A 21,305-nucleotide genomic window follows, 5' to 3' on the forward strand; every position below is an offset into this window, starting at 1 on the left:
ACATCACCAAATGCAGCTCAGATGAACACAGTAGACTATCAATACACTCAAACCTCAATATAAGGAGAAAAAGTCATAGATTTGTCGCAAAGGTGAAACAATGAACGCAGTATCAACAAATTGGAAGGTCACGTGCAGATTTGCAAGCAGATCGAAACGTGCTCTGCATTTCTCATGCACAAATGATGCATGAAGCGTGCTGACAGGTACAGATGAAAGCGAATAAGCGTCTCGGTTGTTACTTCGCTGTGTCTGAAAGGCATGTCTTTTTCGCTAACGAAGACTGTGCAACGATTGCAGTGACCTCTGTGCGTCTGGTAACTACAACAGAATCATTTTACTGAAAGCCCAAAGCTAGCCAAGAAGTACAATCCTCACCACCACGAGATAAGGGCATACAAGTTAACGTACGTCCACCCCCTCCTCTCCGCCATGCAAAGTACACGTGGGAGATGTGAGCGTGCGCCGCCCCATTGTGACGATGTGGCGAAGCGTGCTCATTGCGCTATTTTGATGGTAATGCTCAAAACACGATAGTTCCCCCCGAGATGCCCGTCAACAGTGGTAAGTGGTAGATACAAATAGCTCGCCATTTGAACGTTGAAGGAAGTGCTTCTCCGTGGCTCTGTGGTTAACGCCTCGCCCTCACGATTTAGAGGTCGCAAGTTCGATTCCGTTCGCCGGGTCATTTTCTGGATTATTTTTCTTTCTTGCCATGACATATGTATAGATACGTATTATAGGGGTTACTTGGTAACGAACAGATCCGCGCGTGCGAAGCTGTCCTTTCTTTGAATCGCACCATGCGCCAGGGGAGCGTTAGTCACTCGTTACTAGCACTACGCAGCAGCCCTATCAGTCAGAGCTGAACCCCTAAATCGTGGTTCGCAGTGAGTTGCGATCACGGCGGGTTTCAGGCCAGTGGTAACAGAGATGAGTTTATGCCTGACACTGTTTATCCAAGCGTCAAGCGCCACAAACACAACAAATACAGAAAAAAAAAAGACGAGGTGGCGGATCAGTTCCACACGACAGTGTAGAGAAAGGTTACCAAATGCAAAGCGCACGAAAGAGAGAATGGTAAGGCTCGCACTCACTACTCGTGGCTTATGACTCCTGCCCTGGGCCGATAGGTCACCCACAAAGAACCAGGCGGTGTGCAGGAAGTGATGGCAGCTAAGTCGCTCCCAACTCGATCGAGCTGTGTTCGTCACGGCTCTTCAAGTCGAAAGACCATGAGCCCCCCAAGAAAGCAACGCACGTTCCTGGGGTCTGGAGAGGAGTCTCCCCAGAAAAGGGCAAAGAGAGAAACTGGGCATCCCGGCTTCAGCCCAGGAGCAGGGCGCGAAAGGCTATGGGAGGGGCACAGTGCCGCCTCCCCCGCAACCTTCTCGCCCCTACCCGCGAAACGTAGCGTAAAGCCGGGGCGCCGCCGTGGTTAGAACTAAGGGGTTGCACAAGCAACCCCACATTTCAAGTGTTTGTGAAGTGTTGCTTGCGTCATTTTGCTGTACTCTTTGTTTTAGCTCGGTACACCTGAACCGCTTCCACAAATTGCTTGAGCATAATCCTTGTAGGCGCAAATTATTGTGCACGTTCTACAAATGCGTCAAGTTGACATGACATGATTCGAAGGCATTCTGTACTCAAGGAAGTAATGTTCTGTGCGAGTTTCACTAATGTTAATTGGCAAGTAATTAAGCATTTATTTTTTCTGCAATTAATTGGCTTCAATTCTTGCTCAAAAATGTGTGCACTTTGTTTTTTGCTTATGTTCATTTTGAGCGAAACAAAAGAATACTGTTGACATTGGTTCAGGAACACTGCACATTGAACGTTCGTCGAACGTGGTAGCGTCTCCAGCAAAGTGATTCTCTGCAGCACTATGCAGCAGAATAAAGTTAAATGACTTCGAGTAGTCATTCGAAAAAGCCTGTACTAATGTGCACACTGTGTTTCAAGCCATTCGAAGAAACACGCACTGCGTGATTCAATTCCAAAGTTTATGTGTACAATTGTACGCGTAGCCGCTAAAGGGAATATGGGAAAACAGCTTTGCTTCCGCTTTCTGGCAAACAGGCACCTACTGCCAACAGCGCGAGGTAGAGGCCATCTCGGAGGGCGTCGAGGAGGATGAAGGCTGCTGCTGCTGCGAGCCGGGCCGGCTTCCGCACTTGCTGTCGGCCAACGCGGCCTTCGGCCAGCGCTGGCTCGCCTGGCAGGTGGCAGCTGCCCGTTACGTTCTCGAGGGCTACTCCATCTCGGACAACTCGGCTGTCTCCATGTTGCAGGTGTTCGAGCTGCGCAAGGCACTCGTTACCTATTACGTCAAGGTATGGTTGTCACTATCTACTTGTCGTTGTTTCAAGTGCGTGACAGCTTGCGATCTTAACGTCACCGTGACTCTAATTCCATTGTGAAAAAGCATGGCGCATGCCTCCTGATTTTTAATTGGAAAGGAGTAGGCAGACTTAATGTGTTCTAACGTGTTCAAAAAGCTTCATTGAACCTAGGTTGCCAAAATATGAGAGCATGCTATAAAATTTGTGCTGTCACATTTACGCTCATGTAAGGAGTACGAAACATTGACTTTCACTTTGTTTTCTTTTAATAAACCTATCTTTACGCAGTGAATGAAAGACCAGCCTTTAAAAAATTATACAGTCGAGCCCACATACATATAATGACCCCACTTAAAATGGACTTTCGCTTAGAACGAACAATATCCGCGTGACCGTGAAAATATACATCAGTGGCACAAAATCGCATTAACAATGAACGTTTCCGAGCGCAGCTGATCGGTTTCGACGAATGGGGTCGGTGCTTTGCCGACTTCCCTGGAAACCATTTTCGACCACCGATCAGGCACCGGCGAGGTGCCCATACATTCTCATTGTTAAACGGTGACTCTGCCTCCGCGTCCCTCTAGTTTTGATAATACGTTTTGATGATACTTACGTGACAGGGGAAATGCCACATCCCTACAAGCTGGTGCTCCAGCGCGGCACTTTCGCTAACATCAGTGCAAGCCATCTTTAAGGCAGAATTTAGGGAGAAGATGGAGGTCTAAAGTGATGAAGCATCGTTAAGATGGCAGTGTTGCTAGACTGTTGGGCTGGGGACATTCCAGTGACATTCATAGCTGTACTGTGGGTTCGGCTGCTAATGTGTCAAAATTCAATTAATGTTTTCTCAGGCCATTGTCTACTACACGGTCACCTCTAGTCATCTGGAAGAGTGGCTTGCCCTGCCAACGGTCAGGGACGCGCTGCACCCAACCTTAGACAGGAACTACACGGATGTGGACCCAGTGTTCAACATGAACATCGACGAAGACTACGATTATCGAGCCTCGGGAATATCGCGCAGCTCCTTCTGCAACGTCTACCTCGACTGGCTGCAGTTCTGCGTTGCCCGCTCGGGAAAGGTCAGAACTCACTATGGACTGTGTCGCGCCAAGAGGTTCCCTAAAATACCCTTAACAAATTCGAAGAACGCGCGTGATGTTCACTCCTAACATTTTCCGTCTTTTTCAAACAATTTGTGATGCCAGCAGTCTGTTCACATGATATGACGAGGAAGTAAGACCTCGATTGGGCCATATGCAAGGAATACCCAGTGGCATGTAGTGATGCCTAACTTAAATAATTAGTTAGTTTTAGTGTAATACACCATATTTCTTGTGAGATGTCAACTGCTTGCTCATGTAAACTGTGCTTTGAGGTTAAAAACATTCTGCCCTACTTGTCAAGCATCTTAACCTTAGTGTGTACATTTCTGCAGTGCCCTTCTGCAATTGTCTCTTTTTAAAGGGCTTATCTGATGGAAGCAACATGCTTTGTTTTCATTAGATCAGCCTCTATCAAAGACGAGTCTTCGTGTCAAAATGTCAACCTGTAACATTTCCTGTAGAGCTGATTTTTTGTTACACAACCATCAGTGTGGCAAACTGATTTGCAGGGTAACGAGCTTATACGAAAATTATATCATTGCAACAGAGATGTTGAGGAATCTCGAAGTGACACAATATCTTCGGACAGATAGAGGCCCAAGGCAAGAAATTTTTAAACAGGAAATGTCATGGGAATGGTGCTCCAGCAACATTCTCTGTACAACATTCTTGCACCACAAAATTGTCATTATGACAAACTAACTAGCAGGCGAGTCTGCTTTTACTATAGTTACCCTATTTTCTTGCATAAAACCCACGCCAAGATATAAAAAAATGTGCTTAAAAAAGTGTTCATGGGAGTCATTGTAGCGTTTATATGCATACATTTTTTCCCATTTCTGTATAGTTTAAAGTTGAGGCTGGTAGTTATATGCAGAGGTGTCGGTTATAAGCAAGAAAATACAGTATATCGTAATTTTTCATAATAGTTTTGTAACGAGACAGAGGTAAATAGGGAGATGGAGGCTTGAAGTTGTGAAAAGTTGTTGAATAAAGATTGTTGATGGAATGTTGCTCCAGCAACATTTCTTGTAGAATGACTTTCTGTTATAGTACCATCAGTATAAGAGAGTGATATGTAGGAAAGCATACTGTTACCATAATTCATCATAATTTTTCATAATTATGTCATAACAAGACAGAAGTTGGGAGGAAGACTGAAACTTGAAGTGATGGGAAGTCTGTGAAGAGTAAATGTTGCTGAAAAGGAGGACACCACTGATCCGGGAAGCCAGAAATGTATTTGGAATTTCTTGTGGAACAACTTTTACAGCATTATCAACATGACATACCAACTTCAGGACAGCGTTCTTTTACAAACATGAAACGGTGTGTCAGGGCATGGCATTTGGTTGAGAGAAAGGTCGAAGGAAAATTGCTTTTTCATTCCTTTTTCTTTTTTCCAGAACCTCGAGCATGACCGAAACTCTTTAGTCGTGTCTCTGTGCTTCTCGCTCAGCCTTTTGGCACGGCGCGCCCTGGGCACTGCATCTCACAACTCGTTTTCAAGGTCAGTGACTGTTTGCTCATTTCCAAAAGACTTACATGATTCAGAGGTCTCTTGATGGGATGTACAATGTTGCTGTAATAGGGACGTGATCATCGCGGTGAGTAATGTGAATGAACCATAAACTTGAGTTTTCTGCAAAAAACCAAGCGTGAGAACAGTAGCTGTAGATGTTGACCGAAGCACCAGTATTGTGTTGCAGTTGCTGTTGAAAAAAATTTTTTGCCAATCTTTGCAACCATGCGCTCGCAGCTGGGCATGAAGTGACCGATGTCTGCCTTTGTTTCAGCAGCGTGGACCTCCTGCTGTATGGCCTGCACGCTCTGTTCAAGGGCGACTTCCGCATCACTTGTGTCCGGGACGAGTGGGTTTTCCAGGACATGGAACTCCTCCGTCGAGTGGTCGCACCCAGTGTGCGCATGGCACTCAAGTTGCATCAGGTATGATAAACTACCCCACACCGAGGTGTTATTGTCGAGACGCACTTTTTTTAAACCCCCCCCCCCCCCCCAAACAAGCTCGTCAATACATACTGTATAGCATGGCGATTACAATTTCCTAATAATACAGTGTCATGGTGTCACGCAGATCCTCAGTTTTGAAAAACAATTCTCGCACCTCGTTTCTTTGCCTGACTGATTGGATACTAGCTGAAACAGTTGTTCGAACTCCTGTACCTTCCTTATCATCGTACATATTTTCAAAAACCTTGTGGCAGCATGTTCGCATAGCAGAATCGCACATATTTTCATTCATTATATTTTTTGGACCTCGTGTTTGTTTACTTGCCTTTTAATGTCTGGATTTGTCTCTGAGCATAGGGGGCTCAGTGGGAAGATCTTAGAATGTGGATATGTTCATGTACAAAATGGAGCATTTACAGTGCTTAACAGGATTAAGCAAGCTTTTCTAACATTAAAAATTTGGTTTCAATTCCAAGCTGGAGCAACCTGTGTTTTTACTCATCTGGCATTCCTTTGCCTCACAACTTCGCAATTTCAATTTCTTCTTTATTTCTTTTAATCATGATTAAAATTGTTTGCTCATTTTCTCTGCCTCACGAGGTCAGGCTTTTGTGGAGGGGCTTAGGATGGAGAAATTTTTATTCAGTTACACACTTACCTAAGCCAGTTGTGTTTAAATGCTGTGCAGGATCACTTCCTCTCTGCCGAGTATGATGACCACGCTACGCTTTACGACGCCATTAGCAACTACGAAAAGAACCTGGTCATCTCCCACGAAGCCGACCCGGCCTGGCGCAACGCTGTGCTGTCGAGCGTCCCGTCCCTTCTGGCTCTGAGGTGAGTGGGCCGTGTGTACCGCGTCTTCCCGCGCATAACCCGTCCCTGCGTGTGACTGGCACTCCCCATCTACAGAGCACAGAAATGAAGACGAGAAAAAAAAAAATCGTTGCAACGAAGTTGAGGTTGGCGCGATAAAAGTGCGTGAAACTTTGCTATTTATGCTTTTTTTTGGACGAAATAAGCGACGCTTCAAAGTTTATGATGGTAAACAAGAATGACACGAACGAAACGCATCTAACAACTTGTTTTTAATGAAACAAAAAGACAAAGAAAATGGATGGGCAAAGACATGGTAGGAGAGGGTATCGTGTGAAAACCACGCATGGGAAAACATAAATGCTAGCAATGGTAAAAACGCTTGCATTTTCCTTCTTACAACTTTGCGTTACCGAAATTTCATATCAAAATCTTTGATTAAACCTGTAGTGATATAATTTATGTTTGTCTGTCTAGAAATGCCACTTGCCTGTCAGTAAAGGCAATGTACAAAGAGCTCATGCATGTAACCAGTCTCTTCAACGGCACACTGCTGAAATGGTTTCCACATAATGCCTACCTCTTTTTTGTCTTCTCATTTCACTAAATTAGTTGTTAAATGCACATCACCTGTGTCGTTGTCTGCCATCATTGTAAACTTTACAATACTGCTTTTTTTATTCATTCAAAGCAAGCATTGTTTTGGCAGATGGGCAACCTAAGAACAAATTTCAAAGTGTTTGATAGGTGGCTGCAAAAGTTTACAGTAAAAGCTCTTTAATTTCAATTACATGGGGACACTGAGAACTTTAAAAAACAAAATTTGAAATAATGAAAATGAGCAAAGTGGGTAGATATAGGGAGCGGGGGCACGAACAATATTTATTGGCAAGAAAAGTCTGTAATGACCATCTACTTCTTTTCTCTGAATGCCATAGCTGCGGCTCTCAGTTCTAGCGCGTAGCCATGGCACTGGGAATCCTCTTCACCCTTTTCAAAGCTGAAAAAGAGGTGCATCACAATAAGTGTCTTGGCCCGCCGCAGTGATCTAGTGGCTAAGGTACTTGGCTGTTGTCCTGCAAGTCGCGGGATCAAATCGCAGCTGCGGGGGCTGCTAACGGGCACACAAACACTTCACGATCTTCGTCTTTCTCACCTTTTGGCTCTTCAACAACAAACTGCACGCTGGCTACTCAAGCATTAATGTCCCCATCAGTCAGGGCATCAACTGCCGATGCACAGCTGTCAACTTCTACTTAATTAGCAAAACTTACGCCATGAAGAGTGCTGCACAGCGCCCTTGGCTCCACCTTCTTGACAGTGTTTGCACAGTACCTACTTGCCTCCTGGAAACTTGTAACTTTGTTGCGGAATAAGACGGCGTTGACGGCGTGAACGGCGTGACCAGACAATGTGCTCGAAGAACAAAGTGACGTTGCCGGGTGCAGCCTAGAACTCCGCCACTCCACTGACAACGTGCTCGAAGAGCAAAGTGATGTCACTGTGTGCGGCCTAAGACTACCCGCCACTTCGCTGACAACATGCTCCAAGGACAAGTGACACCACCGGATGTCGCCTAGAACTACTCCGCCACTCCACTGACAACATGCTCAAAAGACAAAGTGACATGCCGGGTGCAGCCTAGAACTACTCTGCCACTCCACTCAGAACGTTCTTGAAGAACAAAGTGACGCCATTGGGTGCGGCCTAGAACTTCTCCGTCACTCGGCTGACAATGTGCTCGAAGGGCGAAGTGACCTTGCCGAGTGCAGCCTAGAACTACTACACCACCCTACTGACAATGTGCTCGAAGAACGAAGTGATGCCACCGGGTGCAGTCTAGGACTTTTCCGCCACTCCACTGACAATGTGCTCGAAGGACAAAGTGACGCCACCAGGTGCAGCCTAGAACTACGTACTTTGCTATTCCGCTGACAAGGTGCTTGAAAGACAAAGTGACACCACCGGGTGCGGCCTAGAACTACTCCGCCACGCCGCTGATGTGCTGGAAGGACAAAGTGACGCTGCCGGGTGCAGCCTAAAACTACTGTGCCGCTAAACTGACAAGGGGCTTCAAGGATAAAGTGAGCCAGGGGGTGCGGCCTAGAACTGCTCCGCCATTTCCCTGACAACGTGCTCGAAAGACAAAGTGACGCCACTAGGTGCGGCCCAGAACTACTCCGCCACTTCACTGTCAAGATGCTCGAAGAACTAAGTGACCCCAACGGGTGCGGCCTAAGATTACTCCGCCACTCCACTGACAACGTGCTCAAAAGACAAAGTGACGGTGCCATATGTGGCCTAGAATTACTCCGCCACTCCGCTGACAACGTGCTCGAAGAACAAAGTTACGCCACCCGGTGCGGCCTAGGACTACTCCGCCACTCCGCTGCCTCAGCGTTCTGCGTATACAAGTGGCGCCATGCTCTGAGGTAGCGGGAGGGCAGTGGAACAAAATACCTTCGTGATTTTGGAGCCCATACTTTGCGTGCCCTTTGCTTGGGGACCACCTGAAGCACCAAGCATCAAAGCTTAAAAAACCAGTCGTGCCACCTATCGTTCAGCTGTAAAAGCTTCCATTGATATTTGACGCGATGACGCTTGGCGGTGTGCGCTCCAAATTATCTGTAGAGACAGGAATTTCTGTTCGAACTAACGAGTCATTTTTCACATGGCCTATGCACTGTGGACCGGGCTGCAGCAACCATTTGGAATTATCGAAAATTTTAAATTAACAAGGTGTGAAATAATGAGCTTTCACTGTATTTGGGAGAGGTAATGGCTTTACTGGCCTGATGTTACTTAGGAGTTTTTTTTTTTCTATTTAGACTGGATGCAACAAGGACTGGCTCGTTCTCTCTCGTGTTTATGCTCTGTTGATCGATGCAATGAAAAGTCGCTCCTTGAATTATAGTAGTGGCTGTGTCACAATGAAGTACATATGATGAGACTTTTTTGAAACGTGAGATGATGATGAACAGGGTGATTTTAGACCGCTGGGAGAGGCCTTGTAATGCAGCGATAAGTCAGAACGGATGGTAATGATGGGAGCTGAAGCTGCAATAGTGTGGTTTAGCTTTGTAGTCTCACTCAAAACATAGTTGTTGTGACTAGGGTACAAGTGGTACAACAAAGACATGTTGCCATCTGAGCAAAAGTATCAGACGCTGTAGTATTTATAGAGCTTGAGCTAATGTCTTCCATGTTTTCTGCTAAAGCAGCAGTAGCATCTGGTAACTACTGTCTCCCCAAACTTCATAACCTCATTGCCAAATGCCAAAATCGTTGTGTAGCCCAGGGTAACTCCCTCCGGCAGCAGGCCTTCAAAATTAGGTTGCAAGGCCTAACAGCTGGGCAGGAGCACTATACACACACACACACACACACAAAAGAAGAAATGTACGCTCATCACAGAGATCAATGTAAAACTGACTGTACTGTGCAAGGTGTCTGTGTAAACATGTGACCCGAGGTTACAGAGATGAGCGTGCTGTGGCACGTTGCAAGTGCTACATTTTTGAAGTGAAACTACTCTCACCACCTCCGCTTTGGTTTCTTGTAACTCAGGCACGTGTTCGACGACAGCTCGGATGACTACAAGATCATAATGCTGAACAAGCGGCAGCTAAGCTTCCGGGTGATCAAGGTGAACCGCGAGTGCGTCCGCGGCCTGTGGGCGGGCCAGCAGCAGGAACTTGTGTACCTGCGCAACCGCAACCCGGAGCGTGGCAGCATCCAGAATGCCCGCCAGGCACTGCGAAACATCATCAACTCGTCGTGCGACCAGCCCATCGGCTACCCCATCTATGTGTCGCCACTCACAACGTCGTTCCTGGAGACGTCGGAGCAGCTGTGCGGACTCATCGGCGGACCGCTTAGCATCTCGCGATTCGGCGGGGCCCTTCTCGGTTTTTGGAATCGGTTAGTGTCTCTCCGCACTGTTCAAAGTTAAGGATTCAGAGAGTGAAAATACCGTATCTACACCACTTTAGGTCAACCCATTCTATATAAATTGGAAATCTGAAGATGGAAGGTCGACTTAGAATCTAAACCAAAATTTTTTTGTGGTGGCCAGTTTTAGGTGTGTTGACCTACATTCGAGTTGACTTGCAATCATGTAAATAGGGTGCACTGATACCAAATGTTTAAAGGGACCCTGCCTCACTTTTACGGCGTAGTTGGAAATCGTCGATCAGTAGTCGAGGATTATTGCAACATGCGAGCCAAAAGTTGCAGTGCAATGTGCAGTCTGGAATTTACAGATAGTCTTTAATGTCGGCTAGAAATAATTCTTATTTTGGCAAACGGTGCCATGAACCCAAATCACCATGTCACAAACACAAAGGCCACAGCCATTGGCTGATTTTCGCATTGCAAGCTGCATAGCTACAGTGGCTGCCGCAAAATGCCGCCACGTGCCCCGGGCGCACTGGTGATCGCACTGAAAGTAAGCTACCCGTTCTAGAAAAAAGTTGTGCTCAAGGTCATGACATGTGCTGACAGGCAGATGCATATTCTTGCCCCTCTGGCAGCCTCCCCTACCCTACTGCGTAGCTTTCAGCACACTCACTGGTACAAAAGTATAAAGTCCTTGAAGCGTGTGAAAAATCTAAGTAACTCTACTTATACTTGATGTATTTCGTAAATTTTTGCGTGGTTGATTCCCTACGTAATAAGGTCTTTTGACGAAGCTATATGATGATTACATAGAAAGGTCCAGCCGGGCTCCTTTGATGGAAACTACTGTCTCCCCAAACTTCATAACCTTCTAGCTCTATAAATCGCTTTAGCCTGAGTTAAAGGCTGATGTCATTGTCTCTAGTTTTTACATGACTTTTCTTGCAACAATGCCATTCCCAGTAGTTCAATTTCATTTAAGCATTTCGCTTAATGCCTCTTCTTTCTGTATGGTAGCCTCAAGATACGATGTGGCGAGGGTTGTTCGAGTGGTGGCACGGCGATACAAGATGACAACATATTCGACTACACCATGGCTGGTTCACTGTCGGGAAGCATTTCGAGAGGTAAGGCAATACGTTTCCGTGTCTTTTTGACGTGCCGTGTTGCTACGCTTCCATACGCTTCGAGTTCTCGCTTTTTCCCTAACACACTTTCTCGCACACTCCCTCACGTCCCTGTTCAGGTGTGTCCGTAAGTTTTTCCTCCTCGCTACGTCTGGCAGACGAGCGACGCTTTCAAGTTTCCTTTTTTAGTAACGCTTCGCTGTTCCACGTAACACTGCGGCAGACGTCTTGCACTCTGTGTGTGTGTGTTCATTTGCTCGTACGCACGTCATTCCGCGTGCATTTTCTGGCTCATCACAGGCATCTCGGGCAGCGTGCGATACCAGTGTGTCGGCCAGGTTGAAGACAGCAGCGTGTAGCTCCCTCTGGTGCTCGTCCTTCCTTCTTCTGTTTTCCTTGTAGGTGAATTCGCGGAGGCGCAGTGCAACCTGGAAGGCAAGTCGTCTCAAATTTAAGTAGCGCACAAGCTAGAATACTGGGGCGTTCACCATTTAAATATAGGGAGTCGTACAGTGCACTTACCTAGTGCACCCATGTGGCGCACCCGTATGCCACACTTTACGGGTGCACGTTGTGATATTTGCACCTGTATGCTACACATTACAGTGCACCCCTATGGTACAGATGCACACAGGTGCACACATTAGCATACTGGTGCACACTTGTACGATGTGCACCCGTATGCCGCAGTTATATGATGCACCCATGCGGTGCACTCATATGGTGCTACGGTACAGTGCACTTTCAGTCATGATTGAGACCTACATGAATAGCATTTCGTGGTCACAATTGGCTAACTTTTAAGGATGGGCAAATAGTAAATTTGAAAGTGAATTCGAAGCTACTTGTGCTTTGGTCTGATGATTTCGAATCGAATAGTATATATAAATATAATAATAATTTCAGTTTTTCTTGCATGCTCCAACTAACTTGCACAATATTTTTGTTTAGAATGAGGCATGTGCAAATGCTACTTTATTATTTCAAAGTCAGGAGAACGCAACTTGCAAGATTCGAATGGCAGTGTGGTTCAAGTGGTAAGTAGTTGAATATGTTACGTTTCAAAACTTGCTACACTTAGTGCATATAAGCTCTTCTAAACACACTTTGAAACGTTAAAAAAATAAGGAATATGGGTGCATGTAAAATGTACATTTAGCTTTGAATTGTGTCTTAGCGGAGGGCAGATTTCTTCTAAAAAGGGGGTTTCATATCCCAAAAGCCTGAAACTGCAGCGAGTGAAACCTTTTTTTCTGGTAGGGTTGCATATTCATTTACTTTTAATACTGCAAAATTTTGAAATCGTGGATGTGACACAGTCTGTCATGCATGCTAGTGATTTGATGCGAGAGAGATGGGCTTCAGGTAGAACGTTTTACTGTGTGGTGGGTAGTCCTTTTTGCTAGCAATACTCTTTGCCACTTTTGCATGGCCTCTTTGCAGTGAAGCTTAATCAAGTCATTGTGTTATATTGAAATGCAGGTAAAACCTTAGCTGCCAGAGCCATGTGTGTATTAAGGCTCATTAGAATGATCAGGTGCTGAAAACCTGCTGTGTGATCCAAAGAGCTAATAAAATAAAAAAGCATCGAGTGTCCACTCGCGTGTCTCATCGCTCCAAATGTGCGAGCTGCGCGATCGCTCTGTCTTTACAGTGTTTTCGAGAATCAAAAATTTAAATATCGGGGTTTGTGGGACTTTCACTTTGTGTTTATAAAAAAAACTGAGGTAATTGACAAGAAGCTGAGGAAGATGATCCCTTGGCATGACAAATGCCATGGGAAGCTTCCATGGTGCAGCACCAGCTGCTTAGAGAACAAAAAAAATTACAGCATATCCACAGAGTGAATGATGATGAGTGGGGTGAAGTGTCCGTCAGCCCATCTGTGCTTCGATTCATCCGTTCGTTCGTTCTTGCTTCCATCTGTCAGCGCGACCGTCCGTGTGTCCATTCATGCATCTGTCCGTCCATCTGTTTGTCTGTTCGTTCGTGTGTCCATACGTCTGCGCATCCGTCGATCCATCCGTCCGTCTTCTAGTCCGTCTGTCCGTCCTTCCGTGCATCCATCTAGTGAACACTCCAAGTACTGCCATCTTGCATCTCGCATCCCCTGTGGCACATACCCGCACCGCACGTTCGTCCATCTGTCCCTCCGTCCGTGCGTCCATCCGTGCGTCCATCTAGTGAACACTCCAAAGAACCACCATCTCCCATCTCGCATCCCCTGTGGCACATATCCACTCTAAAGCGGATATGTGCCACTGGGGGCTATGTACAACAACGGAGGATGTACAGACCCACGCCTTAAGGAGCTTTGCCCCTAAAACATCGTCATTTTCGGGACCCTGCTTACTGATGTCCAGAAAAAATGAGAGCCACACTGAAGGCAGTAAAAGCAATGCCGTGCATATGCATGGCCATAAATAAAGACAATTAAAATAATAATAGTAATGTCTGGAGTTTCACGACCCTAAATTATAATATGATCATGAAAGGTGCCTTGATGGAGGGCTCTGGAAATATCTGCTATCTGGCGTTTTTTAACGTATACTGACATCGCAAAGTACATAGGGCTTTAGCATTTTGGCTCCATCACAATGTGACAGCCACAGCCGCGATCAAATGCATAACCTTCGGGGCAGCAGCCCAAAGGCAGTTAAGGGAGTAGGAATTTAAATAAGAACTGTTAATGATGGGATGATGAAACCAAAATAATTAGTCAGTGAAAGCAATAATAAGGTTTGTAGTAATTAGTAATGGCTCATTAATGAATGTTGGACCTAGATATAAAGCACACAGTAAGATGGGTAAACTTTCTTTGCTTAGAGCTACTTAATCTGCTAGACATGGCAAGAAAAGACACCCAGAGAACATCATCGCACATCAGTGCATTCACGGATGCTTTAGAGGCGAAACTCCTGAAGGTCAAGGCGTCTTCGTTGGCACTGGCGTTTTGCTCGGTAGCCACTTATGACGACGATGCTGATGACGATGAAGAAAAAGCGCGTTCTAGACCACACATTCTCTTTCTGCCTTCATGCCACAGCACATGCAAGGTACCCACTATCGTCATAATGATGACGATCACGGACGACTGGCTTGGGTTGCAGACGATGTGTAGATATGCTGTACGATGCATATTGTATGGCTGCAAGCAACTAGCAATCACCAAGGGAACGTGCCCAGACCGCATCTTGGCCAACTTCAGCCTATATCCATACCACGAACCAGTAATAGCGAAGGCAAAATGAAACCCACAATTCAATACAACATACCATTATGACCAATAAACATTGTATATAACTGTACACAGCTTTGCACTCATTTGCATACGCGAGTAGTCAATGTCACAGTTAACTTAGGGTAACACCGAACGATCCCACTGCTTCGCTCACTCGTCATCATTCTTTTTGGGGATATGCCTTGATTTTTTTTTCTCTCCATGTCAAGTGTATTATGTAGTTTTCCACGAAGAAGTCGATCATGTTTAACTACTAGACCACCATTAAAACATGTTAAAATACAGTCACACCTTGTGGCTTTCACCTTTGAGCTTTGATGGGTGAACGCAAAGAAAGCATTACGAGTGTTGAGCCATACACATGTAAAGCCCTGCAGATTTAATGCCTTGTTTGCATGCAACTCTCAAGATGGTGTTCTTTTGTCAGCGTTGTTATTTTCAATGAAGCAAGAAGCATTTACCATCTCTTTCAGAGAAACGCACTATGGTGCAGTGTGGTGCTGTGCTCGACACGTCAGGAGTTGCCTTGAATGCTTTTAGTGTATGCGTAGTAGAGTGCCTTACATTTGCTTCATACTGTTTACAACTGTGACAGCTGTTTGATATAGACATATTTGTTCAACTGTATGATATAATGAATCTGAAATGCATTATGATTGCATCAGGACGTTGTTGGGGTGTCACCTGTGTTTACTGAGATCTCCGGTAGTGCTGCCTGGTTGGGGACTAATGGGCGTGTCTAAATGAAGAACCTGTTTCGTGATGCTCACCGTTTGGACGTGTCTCTGGTTCCAATGCACATAGCATCCGAGCCAAGTCAAAACGCAACTGGGGTAACAAATATATACTAATATTACCAAGTAACACTAATATTGGTTATAACTGAGGCATTTTTCTGTTTTATGTGGCTCATTGTCGCAAAAATAATCTATACTCAGCCATAAAGCTCGCCCGCTGTTCTCCTAAAAGGACATATGTATTTTCTGTCGCCAATAAGACTGTGTTACGTGTGGTGCTTTCATGTTTCACACACGTCATATGCATAGTGAAAGCAGGCATTAGTAGTCGAATTGCATTTAAGTTCAGAGGGATGTCTGTGAATGTAAAGTGAGACAGTTTCAGTAGTTTAGTTGTCACTTATTAGAGCTAAAAAAATTGAGAATGACCACTCCATTTAAAAGCGAAGCGGTTCTTGATCGAGCTTTTCATGTCTGCAATTCGTGGTAACCTTTGCGGGCATGCACCACAGACATTGGGTAAATCTCTCTACTGCCCACTGGTCTACCAAAAATGAAGGAAACAGGTAAGCAAACTAATATGTGCCACAGAAATCTGCGGCGTATCAGAAAACTATCACTGTCATGAAGGCGCATGAGCCACATAAATTGGGTGGATTCCATCACACACAGAACTTCCATTAAAGGGCCCCTAAACCACTCAGCGTTCGAAATTTAGTTGAGGTAAGGAAGTTGTGCTCGAGTTTACAACTAACACGTAGCTGTGAAAATTTTTCGAAACGGTGGCGTAATAGCGGAGTTACACGCGTTAGATGATCGAAATGCGACGATCGCTTCTTTCCCTCTTTCTTACGCTACCCTCTTACAAAAACGCTTGGCCCCTTCTCGCTGGGTCAGCTGCGTGTCCCTCCTCCTCTTGCATGGCATACGTCACTGCTGACGCGCTGTTCGAGGCAGCGTCTACTTCCGGTGGCCGCGATCCACTACTCCGACGCCCCAGCTCATCGTCAACTGTGTTGTGTGTGTCATCTGGGTGCACTGATCGTTGACTAACCATTGTTGCTGTCGTGCCGGCTGGTGCCCCTATGCTAGCGACTTGGCGGTTGCGTTACAGCCGCAGACGTCAATTCGTAAGTAGCAACACGAGCAAGAACAGTAAGGTGCGTGCGAACAGCTGTTTGCAGAGGGACCAAAAGTCCTCAGCTGTCGTTCGGCCAATCGCAAGCATCGAAAGTGGTGACGTCGTCAAGTTTCACTGGTGATGTTACACATGTCAGTGGCGAGAATGGCGGCGACCGGAAAGGAGAAGCTATTGTATTTTCGAAATTGTGGCGCGCCCGCTACCTGTAGCGCTGCGACGTGTAGCATCGTTGATTGCGATGGCATTCTGCATGCGGTGCGCTTGTTTGCTTGAAATATTTGGGAAAATATCGAAGGGGGTTTAGAGGCCCTTTGAAAAAAAAAAAAACAAAGCATCAGTGAGCCCAGCAAGTGCCGTGCGCATCACCATAGCGGCATCACTGTCACTTGATACTTTGTGGTTGTATAAAGTGGTCGCTATAGTACCATCTGAAAGATTAATAAAAAGTGCTTAATCCTTTGAGACGCCACCTATAAGCAACTGTTTTTAAATGTGTCACCTGGCAAAACACTATTTTAGGTCACTCAGTACTCTTTTGCTACAAAAATAGTGTCATAATTTATTACTTTGCATGTTATAGTAAATAGTCAAATTGTAATTACATATTAATGTATTCTGAAGTTTTTGGTGCTGCCTAAATAGAATAAAATTTCGTGCTAGAAATAAGATGCAAATTTATTTTTGGTGATGTTTACTTTGAGCAGAAAAGAATTATACTTTTCACACGGGGCTCTCAAGAAGCGGCACATCAAACGACTCGTAGAACATGGCAGTGCTTTCAGTGTATTGATCATATATAAGTACAGTGCTAAACAACGTTAAATCAAGACACATGCATTATACAGGAGGTTCCCTTCATCTGAAGCTCTATTGATCTTGCTGTGTACCTGTGGATTTATAGCAGAAACATTGTGTACAAAGTATTTGAAAGGGTCAAAAAAGATCAGTGATGCACCATATTGGAGCATCTCAAGCAAAGGCTTCTTGTAAACCTTTCTATGAGATTGGCGTGGTCAAGATGCAATAAAGCTGTGCTGCCACCTAAAACTTGACAAATAGTGTTAAATACAGAACAGTGATACAACATGACCGAAAAACTTGCAAAACGTTAGCCTTATAAAGGGAATGCGAACACCTTCGCCCTTTCACGGTATCTGCGAAATGTACCTTGTAGAAATTTATTTCATTTTTAGTGCCATTGTCTGGTGGTTAGATATTTTGCTTGAATGTGTGGGAAATCTAGTTTTGCTAAAAATGTCAGTTTATGAAGTGAAGTGCGTTGCTCACTTTTAAGTGGTGCCATAAAAGCAGGACTAGAAGTTAGAGGTTTATTTGCATCGTTTTTAAGAAGCGAAGCTCCTTAGGCTCGCACGATGTCCATTGATATCGTCAGGACACCAGGCTTTCCTTCTGTCTGAAACACAGGTGTTACATATGTACCGTACATAGAGCGTTCATAGCGCACATATGGTTTAAAAATAGATCGTACTTTGTCCATCCTATCGCCCTTGCATCTGTCAGTCCATCCATGCCTCTGTGCATCTATCACTTTGTAAATTTCTAAGGGCACATGTCTCCCTTCTTGCATGATTGGACACTCTAGGCACAGCGACGCTACGCAACCAATCGCGAGTGCAGCAGAGTTCGGCTGATCGAGCTATCGCAGCTTCGCCGTGAAATCCGGAGCTATCACAGCTTTTTTCCTTTTTGGTTTTATAGTCACATCATAATAGCATCACTGTAACACCAAAAAAAAAAATGTGGTTGATCCCTCTATTATAGGAATCGGTAAAACACGAAAGTAAAATGCGTTCTTACTGAAGTATTTTATAATCTTAAGAGAGCTTTTTTATAATCTTAAGAGAGCTTATTTTGTAATAGCAGAGCTTGCACAAGATTCATTGGTGTTTGATGGCTACATCGTCACTTGACGTGGACGCATCCACGCTGATGCTCCATGAATGCATCCATGCTGATGGTCAGGGTTCATCATTAATGATTAAACAAAAACAGAACGTTAGGTGGGCTAATGAGATGAAAAAGTTTGCAGGTATAACGTTGCAATGGAAATCACAAGACCGGGCTGATTGGAGATCATGGAAGAGGCCTTTGCCCTGCAGTGGGCATAGTCAGGCTGATGATGATTATGACCTGATAGATGCTTGTAGCAGCTATAGTATTTAACGGTACATGAGAACGGAACCAGAGAAAGCCATGTGACAGCGAGAAGAGTGTGACTGAACACCGAACTGAGTCTAAGGTCACCTATTTGTGGCATGTTGGAGTTATTGAACACCGCAGCACGACCAGAGAAACGCAACGCGCATCGTGTTTTCCCTTTTGCTAGCGGCAATTATTCGAGGGGTGAGTGTAAGTGCCTAACATGTAGCTATACTCGGCTACAACTTTCTGTGACAGCACAGCCAAAGCCTTGTGGGTGCACATGTGTTACTATGCCAAGTACTGTAGACTCTCAGTAAATGGAAATCTGTTTAACGGAACTGCTACTTAAAATGGAACAAATGCTACTGACAAGATTGGTTTTGTTCTTGCATTGTGCGCCCCTGTTCATTTCTCAGTAAATGGAACTCCTGTTAAATGGAACACATTTTACTGGTCTCTTCAGGTTTGGTTTAACGAGAGTATATTGTAGTTCGTTCTTATGCGATTTCGGTTTTAGTTTCGCAAGCGCATCTAACATGGAACGTTTTCGCACGAGCACCATACAATAAATGTTGCATTAATTTGGGAGGAAATCAACAAAATGTGCATTTTTTTTAAGGAAAAGAACACGAAGCTTCACTAGAGCATTCAAGTTTATTTTTTTAGAAAAAGGCACCATTGAGCAGGAACTGGGCTATCAGAAAAACAACCCAAACCCACAAAACCATTTCCGGAAATTTAGTGAAGAAACAACCCGAACCCAAAAAACCATTTCCTGAAATCTAGTGAATGCTTAGTTGGCATCGTTGTTTTCCTTCTTTTAGAGACACAAAAACTTTCTGGAGACACTAACGTTGTTTCTTGAGAGGACGCAGAGGCAACGACAAGAAGCAGAAGTCTTGGCACCGATTGGTCTTGAGTGGGCATCTGACGTTTGTAAATCCAAGCGGGTGAAACGCAATCTTTACTCGGCCAGTAACGCTGTCTTTCTACAGTCAACAAGTCAACAAGATAATATACATGAACCCATCTGTTGTCCAGGCGAAGAATTGTACTGGTAATTTATCCTCATAAATTGCTCTCATCACAAAGTACAAAAAACCACTCCCTCCATAAACGCAGACTGGAATGATGTTACAGTACCGTATCTATCTTTAGTGTGATCCCATCAGTAATATTAGGCAGCCAAGATAACGCCCATGTATGCAACGGAATTTAGAAAAAGGGTCATTGCTTTTATGTACAGTTTTCAATTGCACTTTTTCTTCCAAGCAGCTGGTGTTGCTGAAGTCTGGCAGGATGCCAATGTCACTTTCCAGGCAGCTATAGCGATTAGAGTCTTGCTTTCCTTCATGGCATTACTCGCACACAACTTCACAGTGATTGCATGTGTGGGAAACAAAATATTTCACGATGCATAAATGTCTTCGCTTCTCTCTGCTCAATGAATACAGATCGCCTAATGAAAGCGCACTCATGCTCACTTGCAAGCTTTGATGTGAGCTTTCTGCAACCGAGCGACACCGTCGTTGTTTACCGGGCCATCGAAAAAGTGGCATGACACCAAAAAACTAGAAACAGCAAAGATAAAAAAACCTGCACGATTCAAGCTTCGTAATAATAACGCGAACAATCTTGAGCATACTATTTACATCTTTCTTTATATTTTCCAATTTCCATTATGCTACGCAGTATACAAAAGTTAGCATTCGAGAACTACATGCGTAAACGTAGTAAAAGTGAATGTGCTTAGGCTTCGTAGCCTAAGCACATTCACTTTTTTCTGTGGCAGGCTGTGCTGCCACAGAAAGTTATCGTCGATTATACATCCAGCCGAGACAGGTGCGTTCCTACATGCATTCCAGAGGTATAGTACACTATACTAGGTACACTATACTAGAGGTTGCAGAGCTATGCTTGGTATGGATAGATGCTATGAGCGACTCTGATGTTCAGGGTAAGGCTGCCACAGGGAGGTGTGTTAAGGCATTGACAAAATTGCACTTCTGCTATTAGAAATGCGCCGAATGGTGCAGACGCTTAGAAGCGACGCTCTGTTTACTTGCATAATAGCCGCACTTTTTTTTCCCAGAAAATACAGCGTCGAGTAAGGGGTGCGCCCATTGCGCGGGCTAAAATTTATACAAGTTTTGTTTCTGACTACAGCATAGACCGATGATAACGTAAGTCACCGAAGTCACGATATCTGCACTGCAGTCGAAACAGCCTTCTTCATATGCTACACTGGCACATACGAGAATTGAGGCATGCGATGCGGTCTGCTTGAAAGCAATCAAATTTCCATAACCTTAAGATCGAAAGACCTGCTTTGCCGACTTATTGAATGCGAAGAAAAACTACAAAAAGAAAGCGCCATCGCGGAGATTCGCCGATTACTTTTCAGACTACCTAGATTATGCGCATTATCACGACCCTAATTTTCGTGCGCTGAACGGTAGTGAATCTTCATTTTATGGCTTTGCACCTTATATCCAAGGACATTGCAATCGAATCTCAAACCACCATTCAAGTGATACAAGTGCCACCCACACCCTCTTTCCTTCTAGCAGAGCCACGGCGAAAAGTTATGTTGATTCCGGTGCAAAACCACAACTTTGATTGCAGACGAGCACTATCGAAAAGCAACTAATGCTGATTAGGCTTAGCCTGTGGTTCGGCATGTTGTCCCGGGAAGTTTGTACCACACAACATGAAGATCGCCCGTCAAAAAGATTGTACTCAAGCACTGATCCAAGAGCAG

The 21,305-nt window shown here is 44.8% G+C and overlaps 1 protein-coding gene across 2 annotated transcripts in view; it reads left to right on the forward strand.

Annotated features, from left to right (window-relative positions):
- pcx (pecanex) overlaps nt 1-21,305 on the forward strand; it is a 96,590-nt gene that overhangs the window by 68,486 nt on the left and 6,799 nt on the right. The window contains exons 31-38 of one of the 2 annotated variants that reach the window (XR_012885527.1): nt 2,080-2,333; nt 3,197-3,427; nt 4,858-4,961; nt 5,251-5,398; nt 6,111-6,259; nt 9,806-10,159; nt 11,153-11,262; nt 11,563-11,697. Coding sequence is in view for 1 of the 2 variants with exons in the window: in XM_075871406.1 (XP_075727521.1) it covers nt 2,080-2,333; nt 3,197-3,427; nt 4,858-4,961; nt 5,251-5,398; nt 6,111-6,259; nt 9,806-10,159; nt 11,153-11,262 (1,350 nt within the window). In the remaining variant the exon portion in view is untranslated. The remainder of the gene's footprint in view (nt 1-2,079; nt 2,334-3,196; nt 3,428-4,857; nt 4,962-5,250; nt 5,399-6,110; nt 6,260-9,805; nt 10,160-11,152; nt 11,263-11,562; nt 11,698-21,305) is intronic. The other variant, XM_075871406.1, reaches the window with a different exon arrangement.

This window comes from Rhipicephalus microplus, chromosome 8, assembly GCF_043290135.1.
Source record: "Rhipicephalus microplus isolate Deutch F79 chromosome 8, USDA_Rmic, whole genome shotgun sequence".
NCBI lineage: Eukaryota > Metazoa > Arthropoda > Arachnida > Ixodida > Ixodidae > Rhipicephalus > Rhipicephalus microplus.